Source organism: Rutidosis leptorrhynchoides, chromosome 4 (genome assembly GCF_046630445.1).
Source record: "Rutidosis leptorrhynchoides isolate AG116_Rl617_1_P2 chromosome 4, CSIRO_AGI_Rlap_v1, whole genome shotgun sequence".
In the NCBI taxonomy this organism is placed as follows: domain Eukaryota; kingdom Viridiplantae; phylum Streptophyta; class Magnoliopsida; order Asterales; family Asteraceae; genus Rutidosis; species Rutidosis leptorrhynchoides.
The window spans coordinates 86,952,731-86,975,706 of NC_092336.1; the positions used below are offsets into that span (position 1 = coordinate 86,952,731).

The 22,976-nt window shown below is 36.5% G+C and overlaps 3 protein-coding genes and 2 non-coding genes across 7 annotated transcripts; 1 reads left to right on the plus strand and 4 right to left on the minus strand.

The window, feature by feature from the left end:
* The first annotated feature begins 272 nt into the window (after positions 1-272).
* Positions 273-3,882, plus strand: LOC139844228 (uncharacterized). 3 transcript variants are annotated; one of them, XM_071834447.1, is made up of 5 exons: positions 273-390; positions 2,147-2,236; positions 2,388-2,467; positions 3,278-3,404; positions 3,487-3,882. In XM_071834447.1, exons 2-5 carry the CDS (start codon positions 2,234-2,236, stop codon positions 3,745-3,747), a joined length of 471 nt encoding a protein of 156 aa, XP_071690548.1. In that variant the 5' UTR covers positions 273-390; positions 2,147-2,233; the 3' UTR covers positions 3,748-3,882. The 3 variants fall into 3 exon arrangements, with proteins under 3 accessions (XP_071690548.1, XP_071690549.1, XP_071690551.1); XM_071834448.1 differs by lacking the exons at positions 273-390; positions 2,147-2,236 and having other exon boundaries at positions 3,476-3,882; XM_071834450.1 differs by lacking the exons at positions 273-390; positions 2,147-2,236 and having other exon boundaries at positions 3,480-3,882.
* A 2,826-nt stretch (positions 3,883-6,708) lies between these two features.
* On the minus strand, positions 6,709-10,271 carry LOC139839895 (rRNA 2'-O-methyltransferase fibrillarin 1-like). The gene is made up of 7 exons (XM_071830099.1): positions 10,133-10,271; positions 9,720-10,039; positions 8,781-8,876; positions 8,623-8,700; positions 8,347-8,523; positions 7,290-7,358; positions 6,709-7,086 (listed from the first exon to the last, which is right to left on the minus strand). Exons 1-7 carry the CDS (start codon positions 10,152-10,154, stop codon positions 6,910-6,912), a joined length of 939 nt encoding a protein of 312 aa, XP_071686200.1. The 5' UTR covers positions 10,155-10,271; the 3' UTR covers positions 6,709-6,909.
* Positions 7,802-7,875, minus strand: LOC139846280 (small nucleolar RNA snoR60). Its single transcript, XR_011759006.1, has one exon. It is a non-coding gene; the product is annotated as a small nucleolar RNA snoR60 (small nucleolar RNA).
* LOC139846279 (small nucleolar RNA snoR60) lies at positions 7,913-7,984 on the minus strand. Its single transcript, XR_011759005.1, has one exon. It is a non-coding gene; the product is annotated as a small nucleolar RNA snoR60 (small nucleolar RNA).
* A 1,132-nt stretch (positions 10,272-11,403) lies between the features above and the next one.
* Positions 11,404-12,426, minus strand: LOC139840788 (uncharacterized). Its single transcript, XM_071831035.1, has one exon. It carries the CDS (start codon positions 12,424-12,426, stop codon positions 11,404-11,406), a length of 1,023 nt encoding a protein of 340 aa, XP_071687136.1.
* Between the last annotated feature and the right edge of the window lie 10,550 nt (positions 12,427-22,976).

Here is a 22,976-nt window from a genome sequence, read left to right on the forward strand (position 1 = left end):
ACTGTTTCAAACAGACCCTTAGTTTAGCGTGTCTATGGTAATTGTTCGGGTTAGGTAATGGCTTGTTTACAAATAGCACATAGTTTGTTTTGTTGCTTTATAGGTACGAGCCTTTACGGTTCTGCTTTGTATCCTTTTGTTGATGTTGAAGTCGATTTCATTTCATTTTGAAAACGTTCTACACGAATATTCCTTTTTTTTTTAAAAAAAAAAAAAAAAAAAAAAACAAGCCCATCCCGAATTCTATATTTTTCACATACATAATAATAATGAGAACTGTATCGCGTATCCCCGTTTCGCATCCATCTGCTCAAAGCCTCAAAGGATTTGGAACCCTAGCTGATGAAGTTGACCTCGTGAACAGATTTTAAATTGTCAATTACTAATAAGGTAATACTAATCACGATCATAATCATCACAATCCTTAGTTACACACACTATCTTTGATTTTTTTATGTAATTAGACACCACTTTTTTTTTCTATTTTGCAAGTCCATTCCCTTCATCTATTCTAATTTGTGAAAATTGAGAATTTATATTATTTTCATAATTTGTACAGTTCATATGTTTGGTATAACGAATATGCTACTAATTGGAAAAGCAGTATGATTGTTTGAAATCAAATTGTACGATGCTTGCTTCATTAATTTTGTTATTTGAACTTTAGGGTTACAACTAGGGATGACAATGAATCGGGTATGGATCGGGTGATCCCATATCCATATCGGTTTAATTTTAATTAAACCATATCCATTTAAATATATTTAATCTATCCATATCCATATTCCGTTGGATTTAGCGGGTTATCGGATATCCTTTGGATGTTAAGTTTTTCTAAAGATATTCATACTAAGAAATTAAATCATCAAAGTATTTTAACTACGATATGTAATATACGCAAGATATTTGGATTTAATACTATTCACATAGTTGTATCTTTACAATCTATACTTTCGATAACATTTTAGTAGTTTATATGTACATGTATAAGGATATGTACATGTATATGCATACATTTAAGTAAATATGTATATATTTATATGTATATACATATTACGGTGATAAATGGATATATCCGTAAATGATAAATTGACATCCATATCTGATCCACTAATTTTGCACATCATCCATATCCATATCCGCTTATCATCCATTTTGATCATCCATATCCATGTAAATGGATCGGACATCCATTGCCAGCCTAGTTACAACATCTCTCTACCATCTTGATATTAACAAAACAGAAATTATTAAACTTCATGTTACATGGTATTTGATGTCTATCTTCAAACTATGCTCAATTGCTAACCACCAAACACAGAACACGTTTCAGAGATCCAAAGGTTACCTTAACCTATGGTTGGTATATAAATAGGGCTGGAAATGCATCATCCATAGCTTGATTGCCTCGAAAGTCTCGAATATTGATAATAGATTTTTTCTTTGAAAACCAAAGTTATTTCAGTTATATGTAAATGCTATTTTCCATGCATGAATATCCCCACTAAGCATACGTATATGTGCACATGGAGAAATGGTGTTATACTTTAAGTTCCTTAGTATTAAAAATTATTGAATGGAGATTAATAAGCCTCTAAACCTCGGGTGCTGTTTGTTTTTTAAGATGTTTTTGTGTGATGATCTGCGGATCATGTTGCGGATCATGTCTGTAGAGAAGATGTGGCCTAAAAGTCTGTTTGCTAAATAGTGAAGAATATATATTATTATGGCTGTTAATCCTCTATGCAACACTTAGAAGCATATTTCTAAGTCTGCGAGTTTGCAGACTGAATAAGACATTATTTTATTGTCTTCAGAAAAACAAACAGTCTGCTATACTGCTATACTTATGTGGGCGCGCAGACATAAGACCTAACAAGATCTGCAGACTGAAAAGCTAACAACACCTCAAAAACAATGTGTGTTCTTAATGAGAGAATCCTTAATATAAGATATATTCCCAAGTTACTTTGTCATTTCTTTTCTTCAACATCATTACTTTTAGCATCCGTTTAAGATTTGTCTATTTATAATTCATGAACGAATCATTTACATTCCTTTGTTATCGCTGATTTGAGAGCCAATATTTATAATTTCGTAGTCCATTCTCTAATAATGTGTGCTCGATTGTCAAACTGATTACCAGGCTTGCAGACTCTTAATAAACGTAGCTACAATCACAATATTGCCAAACTAACAGTAGCAGGATTGTCATCAAGATCATTTCCTCTAGATGGTTAGTATTGTGACCTGAACTTCACTATCTGCCTTTGCAGATTTTGTCATATCATGCTTCTCGTAAATATGATACCTCTTGATATCTTAAAAAAAAGATTGTTGCTTTTTATATGAAATCTTCATAACAAGGATGTGTTTAACTAATGCAGGACAAAGATAACAGTGCTGTTTTTGATGAAAATAGTGAAAGTCGACTCTATGTTGGTAACCTTGATATGAGAATAACAGAGTAAGCAAAGACATACCCTTTCGTAGCAACCTTTATCGAAATTCCCCAGATGCCAATTTTGGCGCATATAGCTTTGAATTCGTTGATTTGTGCTATATTTCATCTAAGCTTGTCAAATCAAAACCCTGACTAAAAGTGAACAGGGTAAATGGTGTAAACAGGCTGAAAGTCACCCTGAGTCTATTTTAATTTTCAATTCATACAACCAAGGTTAAATTCGCTATTCGGGGATTAATCGGTCATGATTTTGGAAGGAGTAATCGGCTATTCGGGGATTAATCGGATGTACTTTTCACACATTTATTACATTTAAATAATAAATTTCAAAATTATATGCGTATATATAAAAGAAAATTATAAATATGAACATAAACTTTAACATAATTATCTAAAATCATTCTTTTTGTTTATAAACTCTAAAATTTTAGTTTAAATTCATTATCAAATGTTGACCAATTTTGACTTTAACGGACATTGATCAACAAATTCGATTTTGAAACATTAACCGACGTTAAAATTAAACGGATTTTAGAAAATCTGGACGGACTATTCTTAATAACGAGTAATCGGTGATTAATTGGGGAGTAATCGGGTGTTTTACAACAGTGCATACAACTATACAAGTGTATTATGGTCGTACTGTATTGTGATTCTAATCAACACATTATGATACAATTTTAAAGCAGGCAAAATAGTTCTGTGAGAACCCATGCAGACTGATACTTGAATTGGCCCATTTCAACCCCACCCATTTTGACCTGTTAACCAACACACCTAAACCCGCTCATCTTGTAACTTTTATTCTTACAGGGCTGCTCTGATTAAAATGTTCTCTCCGTTTGGAAAGATTTTGTTTGAGGACTTCCTTTGGCATACTCGTGGCCCAAAATGTGGCGAACCGCGCGGCTATGCGTTTATACATTTCAGCACCAAGGAGGTAAGTTTATGCTGATTGCTGGATATAATCATTTTTTTGTGTTGCAAATTTGTGATTTTTTTTATTTAAAGTAAGAATGCAGGAAGCTAAGGTGGCTAAGGAAAAAATGCATGGTAAATTGGTATGTGGACGCCCTTTAGTTGTGCGCTTCTCTAGGGATAAGTACTTGATGGAAATGGGGAGCAAAACCGGGAATTTGAGTGGTAGCGGTTCAAATAAGTCGAATCTGTTTGGTAACGGGTCGGGTCAAATGAATCGCAGTGCAAAAATAGCTGCGATAAAGAGCAAATTGAAGGCCATGGAGGAAGAGGATCACGATACGAAGAAGCAGAAACGCAGTTAAAAGAGCGTGCATTATTTAGGTGACCGTATTTGTTTTAAGAAGAGTTTTGTTTGTATTTGGAGTGGGTAGTATTTGGATGACCCATTGAATAGATAGTAGTATTTGAACCATCAAAGATGAAACAAATATCCTTTATGAGAATCACAGTTTGTATCCTTTTAGTTTGCATAATAAACTTTGATCCCTTTAAGCCTTATGGATCACACCACATACTGCATTTGAAGTTTTGGACGACACACATTTTTGTCTTTCTGAAAGACGATGTTGCCCGTTCACTAATGATGAGTGTTAAGTTCGAATGAGTAGCAGTTTGTAACTGTTACAAAGATCTACCAGATGAACGAGTTACAAAAACAACTTTGGTACTCTTGATGTTAAAAATTTGTGGTTTAGAAGATTATTTCTTTTCTTTTACCATCTCCAAATTATTAAACCCATTAAATTAATACATAGTGTGTGTATTTTCTTGGTGATACTATTCAAGTATATGCCTGCCTTTACTAGGAAGGAGTGAAGGACCACTAATAAACTAAACTACCAAGTACTAGATTTATTATTATAATAGAGCACTCTCAACCATTTTTCAAATTAACACACTACCACATCAAGTCACTATTTTCTTCTCATTTACTTTCTATCACTAATACATCACATTTCACTCCTAACCATCATACATTTCCTCATTGATTAATTAAACCATTGTACAAAATTTAAAGCCAAATGTATCATCAATTAAAACAATGAGGTCCGTGATGATTTAGGCTGTATATTCACGAATTCCTTGGCGACAAATACATTGGCTATACATTACCAATGGTGTTAATATTAATGTGCATGAAAGGAAGATAATTCACGGATGATTTACAAGTGCGTTGGGAGTCCTCTAAGATTATTTACATTTTTATGATAAATGATATTTCAGACAGATTGTGATATCATTCGACAAAGAGGCTTGAAACAGGTTGATAAAATGACAGATGGAACCACCAAAATAAAACAATGGACAGATGAGGTACCAAGCATTTCCAATGTATTTGATACAACTAGCGAAATTAGTCATATTGTAGGTCAAGAATTAAAAATCCAAAAAGCTAAATCAAAAAGTCAAATGGTGGGATCAAAAAAGCTTACTTACAAAGAAGAGATGGTTAAGTTTGATGAAATGATGAAGAACATGGCCGATGATGCAACCCCTTCCAAAACCCCTAAACCATGAGGACCACCTCATGAAATTCTCGCAGCCCAAGATTAAATCACGAGGTCGTATGACGGGAACGAGATCATTAACTTACAAAAAATGGATTCGATGGATTGTATGACGGGGTTTGATCTATGGAAGTAGAAGCTTAGAAATGGGAAGAATATTTCTTTTCGGCACTACGATTGGCTTGACAATCGTATCTTAAAAGATGAGTTGTCTTCACTTTATGTTTTTACGTCATGTGTAATTTGGTTTCGTACATCAATTCCGTTTTTCATGTTCTAACGCTGCTTTCCAAACAGGCTGGGATTTGCATCTATTCCAGCCACTGATTTTTTATAAGTATTAGAGTTGCAAACTTGCCTTGAAGGCATCATGTTAGCCGATCACCGATCAACAGGAAGATATGGTTTCGGTCCTCTGCTTCAGATGATATTTATATAGTGGTTGACATTCGTATCATGCTGTATTCAGGCTAATCATTCAATATTATGCATATGGTGATTACAAGAAACTGAAATTTCAAATGCGAAATTTAACAGACAGTACACTTATCATTCGGTGAACGTGCGAAATTTCAAGTTCAAGGTGTTCTTATGGGCGATGAATCCATACTTGTGTCATGGTCTTCAAGCATGTGTTTGGGAAATCAATCCATTCTTATTGCTGTATCAGGATTTCAATCTTTCATCATGTTCTATTGTTTTTTGTTTAGGCTTCTAAAGCCTCTCCCACTGTATTTTTGTTCTTGGTAATCTTCATTCCTTTGATGAAGTTATCATTATTAATTTAAGTTTTTTTGGCCCAAAAAAAACAAAAAAAAAATGATATTTCAGACCATATACTTTAAGATTAGGACCTTTTTGTATTGTTTTAAATGAAAGCTACCAAAAATCTTAAAATTCCAATACCTTTATTTACTATCGCCTAGTGCCAAATTGCCGATGGGTGTAGGTAAAATTATGTATTCAGCATATAAAACATCACTGCTATTAGCAATTGATTAGCATTTAATCAATTAAAAGTTCTGAACAATTTAGAGTTCATTTGCTCCTTTAATAATTTAAGACTTCTGCTTTGCTTTTTCAGTGTTACTTAAATTATATTCACAACACTTATCAAATATCAATTATAAAATAGCTACATGATTATTTTTTATGTATATTTGGAGTGATAATGACTGTAGAAGATGATACTAAAGCACCATAAATTAATCTTGAAGGCTTGTATTGTTATATGTTCAAGCAGTCAAACCTAAGACCAGCCAATTTAAGAGATTTGGTGCGTTTGATAAAACTGAATGATTTAACGCTGAATGGTTCAGAATCTGAATGATTCAAAGCCTCTGAATAAATTTTGTTCTGAATGAAAATAAGCTGTTTGATAATCATTTAGAATGAACGATATAAACCGAGTAAAATTACCTTATCAAAGTGTAACATAAATAAAATATTCAATATACTTGTTAGTTAAGTGTTCAAGATAGGATTTGAGGAGAAATTTACAGAAAATTTATGCTCTTAATGGTTAAGAGAAAATGGTTAAGAGAGTGTTTCATCTCTGAATGGTTCAACACTGAATTCTGAACCATTCAGCACCATATGTCATTCAGAGGTTAGAAACAAACACACTGAATGCTGAATGATTCAGCATTGAACCGTTCCATTAAGAGGCAAACAAACGCACCTTACATTTGTACATTACTTTTCTTTCAACGATCACCAATCTAGTACTCCGTAAAACATAAAACACTGCAAATAAAAACAATGGCTAAAAAGTCTAGATGCCACTTCAACAATCACTGTTACACACATGCCCACTGCTAACAAAAGTTGATAGCTATCTTACTATGGATTTAGAGTTTAAAAGTAACCATCTGTCACAAAATAATATTCTTAAACAAAACAAGCTCAACCTAAGAAAATTCTACAGAAGTGCAAAAGCAAAATCGGTGATTTCATCTATGATGCGGGTTTCTGTTTCTTTGGCATCCGGTAGCCTCCAACGACACAAGCATGGTCTCGCTCAAAGGGTTCAAGGGTGACCTGCTCCATTGGTTTAAACTGCTCAGCTTGAAGCTTCTTCACTTCTGAAGCAAATACAGCCTCTGCTGGAACTGTTGAGTCAATACAGTTTGCCTGAAGAGTTCACAAAAAAAAATAAAAATAACAGGGTTATGATTTCATTCATATAAATATAAAAGCAAATTAAAAATAATACAAATAACTCAACAACATTAGTTAAATTTAGAGCAGAGACTATTCATGTATCTACAATATCAAAGAAAAGGAAATCAACAAAAACCTGAAACTTTGTGTGTTGTAGAGAAAAAAGAACAAACCTTGATGGAGATAACAAAATGGCCTCCAGATTTCAAGAAATAAGAAGCATTGAGTGCTAAAATCCTAGCCTGACAATCGACATAATAGCAATTGAACACGCTTAGCATCAATGTAAGTTTCAAATGAAATTTATATTAGCATATAATATGGTAACTGTACCTGTACCCACAAAATAATGACTGAAAAAATAAAATACCTTAATATAAATTGGAGGTGATCCTCACACCATTTTTTAGTCCATACACATCTTTCTACATGAAATCTCAATCCTACCCTTGTATTAATCAACATTACCATCTGGATCTTTATAGTAATGCAAGGGCAAAATAGTACATTTATGTAAAATACAGTGTGTATGTGTATGGGCTAAAAATGGTGTGTGATGATCACCCCACAAAAGTTTAATTAAGAAAAACAAGTACGAGGTTGGTACAAAAAAAAAACAATTTTAAGTAAAAAAGAAAAAATAGAGATTAAACATTTAAGCACAACAAAAGGTTTATATTAAAAATGCATCAGAAACTCGTTTTTCACATCATCCAAGATGTCCTGAAGGGGAATCCGAGTAGAGCTCATCATACACTAAACTAAATCTACATCTATATCTAAGAGTTAAAAAGGACGCATCAGAAACTCGGTTTTCGCATCATCCAAGATGTCGTGAAGGGGAATCCGAGTAGCTCATCATATGCTATTTTGTACTTGATTTAATGTAAAATGAAACAAAAATAATAATAATAAAGAACTGAAAAGAATATATCTAGTTACGCATTGATACCATTAACTGGCTCTTGTAAAGGTCATGTACTTTTAGAAACAAAATACAGAATAAAATATTTAGAAAAACATAATCAGTACAAATTATATACATGACTCGCAAATACATAAACCCTTGTGCTGGCAAAGAAGAAAAATAATTTCAAAAAAAAAAAAAAAGTTTTAGAAAACTATACAAAAATGCAACATTAATTCAATCTAAAAATGTTAATAGTAATAAATGAAAGTGCAAAACCAAAATAGGTAGAGATATAGAGCCCATGGTAGGTGCAAGCAAACCTGATCAGGTTGAGCAACATCAGAAAATATAACATCAACCATGCCAACAAGCATTCGGTACTTGGCTGGATGCCTAGCATCTTCAATAATAGGAATAACATTCGTTCTCTTTTTGGCCATGTTAACCAAATCTCTACCACTTCTGTGAGAAAACTCCACAGCATACACAACTCCAGTCTAATAATAAAAGACAAAATAAGAGTAGATATTATATGTATTTAGAATTAAGAAATCAAAATTAAAAGAAAACAATATTATATGTATTTAACTACTTACTGGGCCAACAAGATCAGACACATGAGACACAGTAGTACCCGATGCAGCACCTAGATAGAGCACCTTAGAGCCAGGTTTCTAAACCAGTCAGAAGAGCAAGTTAGAACAGTTTGCACGCAAAAAGCGAGAGTCTAGTGTCACTGAATAGAAAAGCTTACCATCCAGATATTGTCAACACCACCAAGAACAGCAGCAGCCAACTTAGACCTAAATGGATTCCATACTCTGTACTCTGTCTTTGTTCCATCTTCATTCTGATGACAAACAATTTTTTTTTTACATCGAAACAAATAGAAAATAGTAACATTTAAACGAAGTTGAGTAATTATCAAATGCAAGAATAGAATAAAGCTCCCCACGTATTGAATTATTAAATTCTTATGACAAGCTTGTAGTTAAACAAGGATATCGATGCAGAGCCAAATTTTAGATAATATCAACCATGTGAAACAAAAAAAATTGAAAGTATGCAAGCATGAAGCATTTGTTTAATGATGAATAGCAGAAAAAAAGATAAATTTTTATACATTAACAGCATTTCATTATCAAGATTAAAACAAATATTATATCAAAAAAAATGTAATCTTTTTGCTATACAAAATTTCGTTGAGCTTAGTTGCACCTATTTTAGCTCAACTTTTCGATTAACATCGTAGTGCATACTCAAAAGAGCTAAATACAGATACTTTGTACAATAACGATCCTTAGTAAAAAAATAAAAAATCCACTTAAATTTGAATATAAAGGGGTATTTAAGATTGAGAGTTGATTATAAATTTCCTTTTGCACGAAAAACAATAGTAACAAAACGTGCAGACTTAAGTGTTTGAACTGAATTATATAGTTTGACAACATGATAATCAGATATCTAGTTTTGTAGCATTTCACAAGTTATAATAATATCAATAACTTAACATGTCAATGAAAAAAATGATAATCAGCCAATCAGGTGTGTTTCATCCAGATAAACGTACTCATACAACAATACAGCAATTATACTAATTTAAAAAGGTATTTATACAACCATAACACCAAAATATACGGTTAACAAATTTAAACATGATACAAACTAATTAAGTAAAGACCAAAATATGTACCTGAGTAGAGATTCTTTTTTCATTATAAACAGCTTCACCAGGAACCATATTCTTAGTACAAAGTGCATCTTCTTTCCCTTTAGCAATAAACACACCATCATGTCTATGTGGCTCAACTATCACCTTATTTCCTCCTTTCATTCCACCACCTCGACCACCACGCCCTCCTCGACCTCCGGGCCCACCACGTCCTCTACCACCGCCTCTTCCACCGGCGCCCCTTCCGCCGCTCCTTCCACCACTCCTTCCACCGCTAAATCCACCTCCTCTACCACCTCCATCTCCACGGCCGCCTCTAAAACCACCGCCGCCACCACGACCTGTAAATGAAAAAATTATTGAAAGAATAATTAGTTATAAAATGAAAAGCATAAAATTGATTGTTTAATTCAATGTTGATGTGAGAAACGTACCGGCTCTGATAGGAGCTCTCATGTTTGGTAAAAATAAGTGAGCCGATTGAGCGTTGTGTTTTAAGTGGTTGCTAGGGTTTATGTGTAGTTGTTAATAGAAAGGGGGTTTATATAAAAACTTCAGATTTTAGGGTTTTGATTTCTGATATTCCAATGATCTCAACTTTCTTACTATAACTTAATGGCCAATATATTTGGGCCGAATACAGCGGGCCTATCAACCTTGCTAATTACCCAATCTATCTTTCTATCTATGTGTATTCATATAGGTGGAGTCTTTGGTACGGGTACAAAGTACATAATTTTTTATTTTTATTTTTTAAATATCTATCTATCTATATCTATATCTAATATCTATATCTATAGTCATATAAAGATATAAAATGATAATGTTATTATTAAGTTAATTATTCGTTAATTTTGCTTTAGCATGATGTCATTATTATATTTTTTTGTGATAAAATACTTAAATAAATATTTAGTGCCGAGTTTTTTTTGTGAGAGTTGTCCAACTTAATATTTAAAGATCTTAGAGTTTTCTTTCCACATCCACGGTTTCATCTACCAGTCAGGTTTTGCCGGTGGGTTTTATTCCCTTCGCCTCCCCTCTTCGGTTACCTCATATTTATGGTGGTTAGGACTTTTCTGAACACTAATTCGTTGTCTCATCGACCGACCATTTCGTTAATGAGTTCTAACATCTCTGATGGTTGTTAATGGTGAAATGGATGTTGTTTGTTGTAATATAATTTAACTTTTTTTATCTAATATGAAGCAATAATAATAATGATTTAGTGTTTTCTGTTACAAGCAACACCTCTATTTGATATTGACTGAATTTGTTGATCGTACTTGGTGGTTGTTGCAGTTACAAATGGTTGAACTTATGAAACTATAATACTGTCAAGTGATGTAGCATCCTTTTGTTTATGGTGTTAAAGCTATTTTGGAAGTGTTAATGCTACTTCATGTTTTTTTTTTTTTTTAAAAGCAAAATTAATTATTATTAATAAAAATGGAGTTACAGGGCCCTATACATATCTATACAATATTGGAACGGAAGTACAATTATTGGAGGCTATTAAATCGCGGGTAGCCTACGAGGACCATTAAAACTAAAGAGGGAATGAGAACTTGAAAGAACAAGCCGGGATAGAGAGGATAACAGTGACGATCTAGCGCCTACAAAGTTACACAAACTAGCCCGATTAATCAAACCCTCAATAGAAGAAATGGAATCCGTGGGCTACACATGTGAAGTAGTGGGAAAATTAGCCAAACCCAACTCGGTGGGGAGTATCCGCAACAAAGAAAGAAGGATTAATGAGCCATTGATGCCACTCGATTGATTTCTTTTTGCGCGATCTTTTGGAAATCCAACTATAACTTTGTGTTTGAATTTCGGATATAATCGAACCAGGGGACCACGTTTTTTTGGAAAATACTTTCAAGTTCCTATGTTTCCAAATTATATAACAAGTAATCCATTTGGTTGCTTGCCATATTGAAAAGCCGAAATTGCTGAGAGCGAATGGTTGTTTATTGATGATGGCATCGTTAAGATTGGAGATTAAAGAATAGTCTTGGGCCCACCAATCGAGGATAAGTTTCCATATGAGTGCCGTTTTGGGGCAAGAACTGAGGATATGTTCGGTGGTTTCTATATTCAATTCGCATAAAGGGCATAAAGTGGAATCGAGATCAATGCCCCTTTTGTCAATTTCTAATCTAACCGGAATCTTTTTTTGAATGGCTCTCCATATGAAGATATATACTTTTTGAGGTAGGAGTTTGTTACGGGGAATCGATAAGCTTAAAGCGTTACTCCCAAGCCTTGGGGTGTTGATCAGAAGTGTCAAAGATTTGGTGGTGAAAATTCCTGTGGGGTCTAGATTGTATTTCCAGGAGTCTTGTTTGTCAGATAAAGTAACGGAAGATACAATGTTGTTTAATTCCGTGATTTCGTTTGTTGCCCGACCAGTAGGAGGCCTTGTCCAGCACCAGTTACCAACTGAAGATCCATTGCTATGTGTAATTCTTTCAGCGATCGAAGCATCTTTATTTGTCTCAAGCATGTATAATCTGTGAAAAAGTGTGCTAAATCGTTCCGAACCGAACCAGATGTCATTCCAAAATTTGATGGAGACACCATTCCCGAGACATTTTGTGATGGAGGAAGAGAATGAGGCGCCCGTGCTATCCGCGATTTTTCCAGCTTTAATAATTTCTTTCCAAACCGTGCGACCTGAAATGTTCCTGCAAGAAACGTTAGATTCCAACCCCCCGCCCCCCATAGATACTAGTAATAATTTTTACCCATAGTGCGTGTTTCTCATTTTTGAAGCGCCACCACCATTTACATAGTAGTGAGATGTTTTTACTAAAAAGAGAACCAACATTTAAACCTCCATTATCATAGGGTAGTAGAATTTGATCCCATTTTATCCAATTAATTTTATTTTCATTTGATGACCCACCCCAAAAAAAATTGCGTCTTTTAGATTCAAAGAGGTTAAGGATGGAGGAAGGAGCATGGAAGAGGGAGAAATAATAGAGTGGTATGCTGCTTAAGATAGATTTAATGAGGGTAAGTCGACCTCCAAAAGAAATCGATTTAGCCACCCAGTCTGAAAGTCTTTTGTCAAACTTATCCACAATTGGTTGCCAGGAGGAAGGGTGAGATGAAGGCACACCGATGGGAAGACCAAGGTAAGTGAAGGGAAAGGTGCCGGAGGAACTGCTAATATACTTGGCCATATCTTCAATCTCTTGGGGAGAAATTCCGATACTTTAGAGTTTGCTTTTTTGGAAGTTGACTTTGAGTCCAGAGATTTTCTCGAAGCATTTGAGGAGTTTGGAAATGTGTTTGGCATTTCTTTTACTCCATTCCCCAAAAAAAATTGTGTCATCAGCGTACTGAAGGTGAGTGATTGAGATATTATCATTACCAACATTGATTCCACGTAGATGGCCACTTGATAAGGCCCGTTTAGTGAGGATGTTAAGGCCTTCGGCGACGATTATGAAAAGAAAAGGCGAGATTGGGTCACCTTGACGAATACCTCTTTCGGGGTAGAATTCGTCAGTAGGAGAGCCATTGATTAGAACGGAGATAGATGAAGAGGAAAGACAAGCACGAATGAAACTAATCCATTTAGGGCCAAACCCCATGTAATGCATGGTGTTAAATAGGAAGTCCCATTCGATACAGTCAAAAGCTTTTTCGAAATCGACTTTGAAAATGAGTCCTTTACGTTTTTTACGTTTAAGTTCATCTACGATTTCGTTCGCAATTAGCACGCTATCTAGGATGTTACGACCTTTGAGGAAGGCTGATTGTTCAGCCCCAATGACCTTGTGGATGACTTTGACGAGGCGGTTAGAGAGGATTTTGGTTAGAATTTTATAATAACTTCCTATTAGACAAATAGGACGATATTCGTTCAAGCCAATAGGGTTAGATTTTTTGGGGATGAGGGTGAAGAAGGATGCGTTACAGCCTTTAGAAATTTCGGAATTGGACCAGAACCAATCTAGCGCTTTAATGAGATCGTGTTTTATAAGGTCCCAATATTTTTTGAAGAATTTCATGTTAAAACCATCAGGGCCAGGTGCTTTCGAACTTTCGCAGTCGTTGATAGCTTCCCAGATTTCCTTTTCAAGGAATTCGGATTCGAGAAAGAGATTATCTTGTGTGGAGATGAATTCAAGGTGAGGTGCATTATCAAAAGGACAGTGATTGTTACGTTTGTTAGATTTAAAGAGATTTTTGAATTCAAGGTGCTACTTCATGTTTATACAGGCCCAACTTCTTCCTGCCTCGTGTTAGACTACGTCCGATGAACACACACTCCGAATGTGAATGCTTCAATAACCTACAAACTCACAACAACAATTTTCTCCCAAATTCTTAAACCTAATATTAATTGACAATTAATCTTCCCAAATCTTCCTTCCGACAAGAATATAATCGCCATTTTCATTTACATGTTACTTCATCTTTACTCCTGATAATCATATGAGGTTTAATCGGTATCTCGTGGTTAATCAAAATGCAATAGATTCGAGAAATTCGGTTTCATTAAGAAATATACTACTAACGGCAGATTATTGATATTTTATTTTGGATCTTCACGATCTACACGTGTATCTTAATTTGTGTTTATGACTTAAAAGTTTTTATTTGTAACACCCTGAATTTTATACATCAGAAAGTGTCACTGAAAGTCAACCTAAACTTATGCATTTTCAGAATTTACATCAGAATCAGAATCTGTCAACCTCGGTCCCTGAAATTTTAAATGGAAGCTGAGAACTGCAGTTATCGCGTTTGGAGCACACTTGTCGCGTTTTGGTACGTCGCGGAACGCGACAAACATGGTCAAAATGCGACAGCCTTAAAAAGCCTGGACCTGGTCGATTTGTCGCGTTCTGGTAGGGTGTATCACGTTTGGGGTGTAGCGAAATGCGACAGGTAGTCGCGAAACGCAACAGAAGTGCTGATTAACCATTTTGAACTTGTTTTTGGTGTTTAATTTGGGGTATTTAAGTCTTTTCACTTATGAACGGGTTTTAAGCCCCAAAACTGATCCAAACCTTATCTCTATCTCATTCTTCACACACACACACAAACACTCTCATCCATTTCTAGAGAGAGGAACCCATTTTAGAGAGAGAGAGAGAGCTTGGTTTGAGGAAGAAGAAGAGTGAATAGGGTCAAGTCGCGAGAGTTAAAGTTGTTCATCTCATTCACAGCTACGTTGTGGTAGTGTTGGTAAGTTCTAACTCTGAATTTAATTGTTTAAGGTTCTTGTTCATGTTTGGGGTTTGAGCTAGTTATGGTTATAAACCCCATTTCTCATGAAATTGGGGGTTTTGTTGTATGTATTGTGTAAGTAAACCCGATTATTGTGGGTTTAGGGTTTGATGACGAAATTGGAAGTATTTGTCATGGATTTGGGTGTTAGTCACTAGTTTGTAAGTGTATTGGTGATTTTGATGTTCTTAAGAACAAGTTTACTAGTCAAAATGGGTGTTGACTTGGTTTGGTGTCAAAATGAGTTTTGAGTCAAGTGTTGGTGAATCAAGTATATAAATACTTGATTTAGGTGTTAATTGGTGTTTTAGAAATATAATCACTAGTCGTTAGTGATTATGGGGCGTTTTTATGACTTTAGTCAAAATGGGTAAATTGAATTGGGTCAAACTTGATGATGACACTAGTTTTGGTCAAATGGATGTTAAACACTTTTGTTAAGTGTTAAATGGCATTTTTGAATGAAAGTAAACGTGAAAGTGATTTTGGGTTAAAATGGTATTTTAATATAAGTCAAACGTTGTCAAAAGCAATATGGGTCAATATTGTACGTGTTGGGGTTTTTGGTGTAATTGGTGTTTGAAATGATTACTACCTAAGTAGTAATTTAGTGTTAAGACCTAGGTTTGGTCTAATTGGTGTAAAGTATAATTTGGGTTAAATTGTACTTTGTTATGTTGGTTTGAATTACTACCCGAAGTGGTAATTGGTTTGTGTCCATTAGGTGTTAAATGGGTGGGTTTTGGCGAGCAAGGTGTGATCCCTCGGCTAAGGGATGTTTGTGTCAGGTTCTCTTTTAGAGAATGGCTATTTATGTGTATATTATACCTATGTGTGATATAAGTGGTTACTTTCTCGGATTTGAGGACGGAGATCATGTTGTACATGACTTGCGGCATTCCAAGGTGAGTGGAATAATTATACGTGTATGTATATAGTGTATTTATTTGTGAATGTTATGGTATGAACTAACGAGCCGGTAGTACCATAACATATATGCGACGGGTGTCATGATGTGAACCACGAGCCGGTAACATCTTGATATTGGGTTGATGCGAGCACCACGAGCCGGTAGCATCAAAGTGTGAACCACGAGCCGGTAACACTAAAGTGTGAACCACGAGCCGGTAGCGCCAAAGTGTGAACCAAGGAGCCGGTAGCACTATAAAAGAGTATGACTCAAATGCGTACTGGCGTGAACCAAGGAGCCGGTAGTGTCATAGCATTACGTATGGTGTGAACCATGAGTCGGTAGCACCATAACGTTTATGGTTAACCATATAGTGGGTATGTTGTTTATTTAGCATTTAATATTGTGATGAATATATGCTATTGGTTATGCTAGCTTGCGATATTGGAGATTATTAGCTTTATACTTTGCGATGGTATGCTAATTAGATTGCTAGCATGTATGCGGTATTTGTGTAAGTGTTTGCAAGTAAGTAGATTATATATGTATATGTATAATTATTGCATTCACTAAGCTTTATGCTTACCCCTCTCGTTGTTTACCTTTTTATAAGTATTGTTGATGCGGAGTTACCTAGTTGCTAGACTAGGGTTGTTAGGCGTTGCTTAATCTTGGAGGATTAGCTTTCAGACATTTGGACGCGGACTGGGGATTTGGTAGTCCCCGAGATTATGCTCTTGGTATCGGGTTGGGTTATTGAGTATTAACCCGTGTTTTGTGTAATTGGGTCATTATTGCAAATGCTTTGTAATGCGTCTTTTGTGTACCAAGGGCCATATTGAGTTGTTAAACGTAACGTTATGATATTACGTTTTTGGTTAAAACAGAGTTGAAAATGTTATGTATTATGAATGGTATACTGGGACCTAACTTATTTTTAAAAACCAAAAAAAGTGCTTCATTTTTGGTAAACGGATTTGGGATCATTTCAAGTGGTATCATAGCATACTCTAACGGAATTAGGTGACCTTGGAATAGGTGCCTAGTCTTAGACTTATTGACGGTAGTGCATTATTTGCGGGACTTGTAGGAATACCGGTCAGATTGAGATTTGTTAGTGCCTTATAGTAGGTTACTAACTAGGACTAGTGCTTGTCCAAAGTGTGATTATGGGGGGCCTTATTTCGTGTATAAATTAGTGCCCTAGACTGCTAGTGCCTAATGTAAGTAGGCGAACTTGAACGTTGTTTTAGTGATAGTCACCTAGGTTGTATGTAAGGACCCCGGAATTTCCAACATTTATTTATTAATAATTATTATTATTAATACGTGTGATTAAACGAATGTACGTTATTACATTTACATGTTGCCATGATTGCCCGAACTTGACTTTAATTGCCCGAAACGTCTTTGTGACACCCGGAACTTGCACGAATAATATTTTCAAGTATTATTTACATTCATGATAAGTTTTATTAATCATTTTGATTAACTATGGTTACTAGTTAATTACTTGGGCTTAAATTGGTTTAACTTGATAAATACTTGAACTTGGGCTTGGATTAGTGTTGTTGGGCTTATGAGCCCACCCTACTTATGTTAATGGATTAACTAGTCCATTTTTACAACTTGTAAGTATCATTTAGCAAGTAACTAGTTAGTTTTAACAATTAGAATCTAGTTAACTTGTTATCCCCATGAACAACCATCCTTTAACCAACTTTGTAAGACTTTACAAGCTATTAACCAACAAACTTTCTCCTCTTCCTTCACCCTAGCCAAACCGTCAGTTTTGATACACAAGGGGAGAGTTTTTGTTTCAATTTTCATTACTTCTTTACTCACATTCTCTCATTCTCAAAAACACACTCTTCATTTCATACTTGCAACTTTTCTTTTACTCTCATTATTCTCTCTACTCTAGTAAGCATTATGAACTTTCTTCCTCTCCTTTTTCTCCCTGTAAAACCGAAATCTTAAGGCATTCATCATCATCATTCCTTGTTTGTTAAATCTTTTGTTACTTGTGTTGATTACTAGTTGTTATTATCTTTATTTACTTGCATGTTTTCAAGAATCAAACTTCTTAGTTTAATTCTTCTTTTATCTTGAATCTTCAAGAACATACAAGACATAAACTCTCTAGTTTATGATCTCCACTAAATACTTGTTCAAAGTTTATAAAGTTCATGGTTGAAAGACATACTTGAAGTTCATGAAGTAAACTTTAAAGTTTACTTTCTAAAGATCAAACCTTGGTTTGAATCTTTAAAGTATGAACAACCATGAATAATTTACTTGTTTATTTAGTTACTTGCACTTTAATTTGATGTTTGTTGGTTATTATTGGTCAAGTGTTACTAGTTAACCTTGATCTCATTAATCTTGAACTAAAAGTTAACTTTGAAAGTTCAAGAACACACAAATAAGTTTTCTTTAAAAATAACTTTGTATACTTATGCTTGATCTAGACTTTTGGGTCTTGGATCTTCAAGGTCTAACTAAAAAACTATGTTCTACATCTTAAGATCTTGATTAGTTAGTTTACTTTCAAGTTTGTAACTTGTTATTAGCTTTAAAGTTCATGTAGGTATTAGATCTAAGACTTTGATATAACTTTGGTTCATCAAACTTCATACAACTCTTAAGTGAGTTGTGCTTCATGTCTTAGACTTGCACTAGTGTTATGATGGTCAAGACTTGGTTAAGATGATGTAAACACACCCATGAGTTGTACACTTGAAGCTATATGCATCAAGGATGAGAACCATGATGAACATCAAGCACCAAGACCACCGAAACCCACTTAAACTTACTGTTTCTGTCCAAAACCTACTGACCTGCTGTTTCTGTAACAGACCAGCAGACCTGGGCTGTTCTAACCTTGATTTTTAGATAGAACTTTTCGAGTAGATAACTTTTCATATAGGACTCGAGTTACGGTTTAGGATTTATGGCCCTCCGAGGGTCACTATGTCTTTTAACGTTGTGCAGAAATTTCAGACCTACTCGCACTTAAACCGTCACCACGGTTAAACGAAGACGAGTTTTCTTCTGTAAATTTTACCACACTTAAGGGACTCATATACGGAGCCATGGCCACTGGTCTCACCTTAATTCAGTAAGGGTAGAGGCCGTGGTGACTGATCGAAGTCAGCCTTTGTTTTAAACTACTTTCATAAACGAAACCTATTTTACGTCTTTTGTTTGATGATGAATGATGATGACCCTTAAGACCTTAAATACATAATTTTAAACCTATTAAGACGATTTACTGACTTAGTACTATTTGACTTAGGTTGAGGACCTTCGGACCGAAGACTTGCACACCTTTTCCGAACCGACTTTACGACTACATTATCATTGTGAGTTATAGCATTCCCTTTTTACTTTAACTTATTTTGGGAACTGAGAATACATGCGGATTTTATGTTTTACATACTAGGCACGAGTACTTAAACTTATATATGTGTGGGTTATACAACGGCAGAAACATTCCCTTTAGCTCGGTAACGTTTAATCATTGGTTTTTGAACCGTGAATGCGAATCTTAGATATGGATCCATAAGGTTTTACATCCCCACTCGGGCTAGTAGCGCTAGCATTTAATGAGTGTTTAATACTTCGTAAACATACGCACTTGCCAAGTGTACTTTCAGGGGGTATAAACGTTAAGTTAGTTACCAAGTGCCCACGGTTAACATATACTTTATCATACTGTTTTGAAACGCTCTTTGTAGCACTGAAATCTCGTGGCCTACCTTACATACTGTTATACTTAAACTATAGCTCACCAACCTTTGTGTTGACGTTTTTAAGCATGTATTTTCCCAGGTGCTTGAGGTTGCTTCCGCTGTCTTACTTGTTGTGCTGTAGACACCCGCTGCTTAGAGTTGTCCACGCATGAACTACTTTACTTTGCATTCAAACATTCGTACTTTTGAACTATGACTTGTAACGACCATTGTGGTCACATACACTTATTATTTGCTTCTACTTAGTGAAGCATGCTTTTGGGATTGTAAAACATTCGATGTTGGATTAGACATCACTTTATTTATGAATGCAAACTCTTTTCGAAAATGCATATAGTACTTAACCTTGTAATGATCCTGTTGTTGATGGTCTGTACGTGATGATTTAGTACGGGGCATCACATTTGGTATCAGAGCATTGGTTGTAGGGAATTAGGTTGCATTAGTGAGTCTAAGACCGACCCGAGTAGGATTCACTAATAGGACTAATCTACAACTTGCTAGTTTACTTGTTTCCGCTGAACTTACTGCATGCTGCTGCTTACTTTTACTGCTATATGCCGTATGCTACTACATGATTTCACTACTGCATGATATTACTTGCTTTCGATTGCATGCTACTTCTGTACGATTCGTTATTATTGCCATGCTACTTATTGTTATACATAATTTAAACTGTTGGCCTAATACGTGCTTGCTTATGACTTACTGACATGAAAAATTTATTTTTCCTTGTTCAGATGTCGGATGTACCACCTGCTAGCGTTTTGGGCAGTTCAGACTCAGACTCCACCACACCACCTGCTACTGTTGCTGATACACCGGTTCCGTTACCCACTAGTGATCCCAGCGCTTCGTCTTCCGGAGCGAGTAGTAGTGCGCCAGCACCTATGGCTACTTCTGACCCTGCGGAGATTCCAGCTCCATCTGTTCCCGGACACTCGAGGTCACAGCCCCGCATTGGTGGGATTGAGATCCCCGTGGAGTTCAGGGAAGGGCCGTTTCGTAACCACATGTGCACACCTTGCCGACGCACTCCCGACGGACGTTTAGTCGTGATTCCGCCAGGCAGACACCGACAGATGTTGGCCGCCTTCGGACGCTTCGGACTACCAGCTCAGCCACCAGTGCCACCACCACACGATTCGGATGACTCATCATCCGCCGATTCTTCATCATCAGACGACTCCAGTGATGATGAGGATCCTGCTGATAGACCTATTCAGGCACCCTCCACCCCGCCGAAGAAGCGGTACCGTTCGACGGCACCGTCATTCTAGGGGTGAATGGAGGTCGTGCTTTTACTGACGCATTTGGCCATCGTCGTAGGGTTACCGCCCGTAAACGGGTTGTGCCATACCCTGCCGACCCTCAGATACGTAAGGTTCCCCGTTACGTATTGACCATTCCTGGAACCGTACCGCCTAGATTTAGATACGGACCACTTACATCTAGGGACGTACCGTCTACATCCGAAGCCGGACAATCTACATCAGCACCACCGGTACCACCCGCCCCACCTGCACCGCCTGCCCCACCAGCTCCCTCTAACGAGGAACTGATGAGGGAGGTTGAGATCCTCCGAGCTCGAGTCACTGAGCTCGAGGAGCAGTTGGCTCGAGGAGAAGTTCACCCGCCTTCACCGTAAGACTTTGTATTTAGATTTCATGATGTAATCTAGTTGTAGTTTCATGTATTTCATATGTATTGTATGAACTTATGCGATGTATGAAACTTATTATTATTAATGGAAATTTGCGTTGTTTACTTTTTTTTGCACAAGTGTCCTATTTACATTACTATGTGGTGATTTGTGGTACTTATATCTAGTTGCGTTACTTAATCAACATGTGTTGTGCTGTTTTCATGTTGGTTGCTATTTACTATATTATTACTATACTGAATGCTGGATTTTGACTTGGGTCAAAATTTTTGTTTAGAATATCATGGCTAACGGAAGATCCACACCTACTGCCACCCAGATTGAGGACATGATCAACGAACGGGTCGCTACAGCCCTAGCAGAAAGAAATCTCCAAGCTCCACCGCCACCACCACCGGTTATTCCACCCATTCGAAATGGGTGTACATACAAGGAATTCCATAGCTACAAACCGCACAACTTCAGTGGCACCGAGGGACCGGTTGGTCTCACCAGATGGTTCAAGAAACTTGAATCAGTATTCCGAGTTAGCAACTGTTCGGAGGACAACAAGACCAAGTTTGCATCTTGCACGCTATCTGACGGCACGCTAACGTGGTGGAACACGCTAGCTCAAATTAAAGGCATTGACGAGGCGTATGCTACGCCATGGGAGGAATTCAAGGCTGCAATGATTGATGAGTATTGTCCGAGAACCGAAATCCAGAAGATGGAAATCGAATTTATGCAGTTGAAGGCCGTAGGGAACGACCTTAACAGTTACAATCGTAGGTTTTTGGAGTTAGCACTGATGTGTCCGACCATGGTCACCCCCGAATTCAAGCGCATGGAAAAATACTTCTCGGGACTCCCTAAGTCCATCAAAGGAAATGTCACCTCATCCAAACCACCGAATGTTCCCGAAGCAATGCGCATGGCGCATACTCTCATGAATCAGATTCTTATTGATGAGCCGGAGAAGGCTAAGTTTGAAGCTGGTAGTAGCGAAAAGAGGAAATGGGACAACAACCATAACAACCACAACAACCACAACAAAAACAACAACAACAACAACAATAACAGGGGGAGAAACTACGATCAGACCCCCGCCAAGAGGCACAACAACGGTGGAAACCCTAATCCCAACAACAACACCAACACCAACCCGAACTACAAAGGAACCTTACCACAATGCAAACGGTGCTACAAACACCACACTGGGTATTGCAATGTTGTCTGAGAGAAGTGCCAACGGGCTGGGCATATCGGGAAAGACTGCAAGGTTACCACTTTGAATGGGAAGCCGAACACCAATGGACCTAAGAAGTGCTATGAATGTGGACAGACGGGCCATTTCAGAAATGCGTGCCCAAACAAGCGAAAAGACGGAGGACCACCCCGTAGTAGAGCTTTTAATGTTAATGCAAGGGATACACGCGATAACCCCGACTTGGTGACAGGTATATTCACAATCAACAATCTTTTAGCTTCTGTCTTGTTTGATACTGGTGCGGATAGAAGTTATGTATGTAGACACTTTTGCGATAAGATTAATTGGTCATTAGTCCCGTTAAAAGAAAGTATGCTTGTCGAGGTCGCCAATGGAAAACTTGAAAAGGTTGACCATATTAGTCGTGGAGCTATTATCAACATAGCTGGTGCAGATTTCGAAATTGATTTGATACTTATCAAACTAGGAAGTTTTGACGTGATCGTCGGTA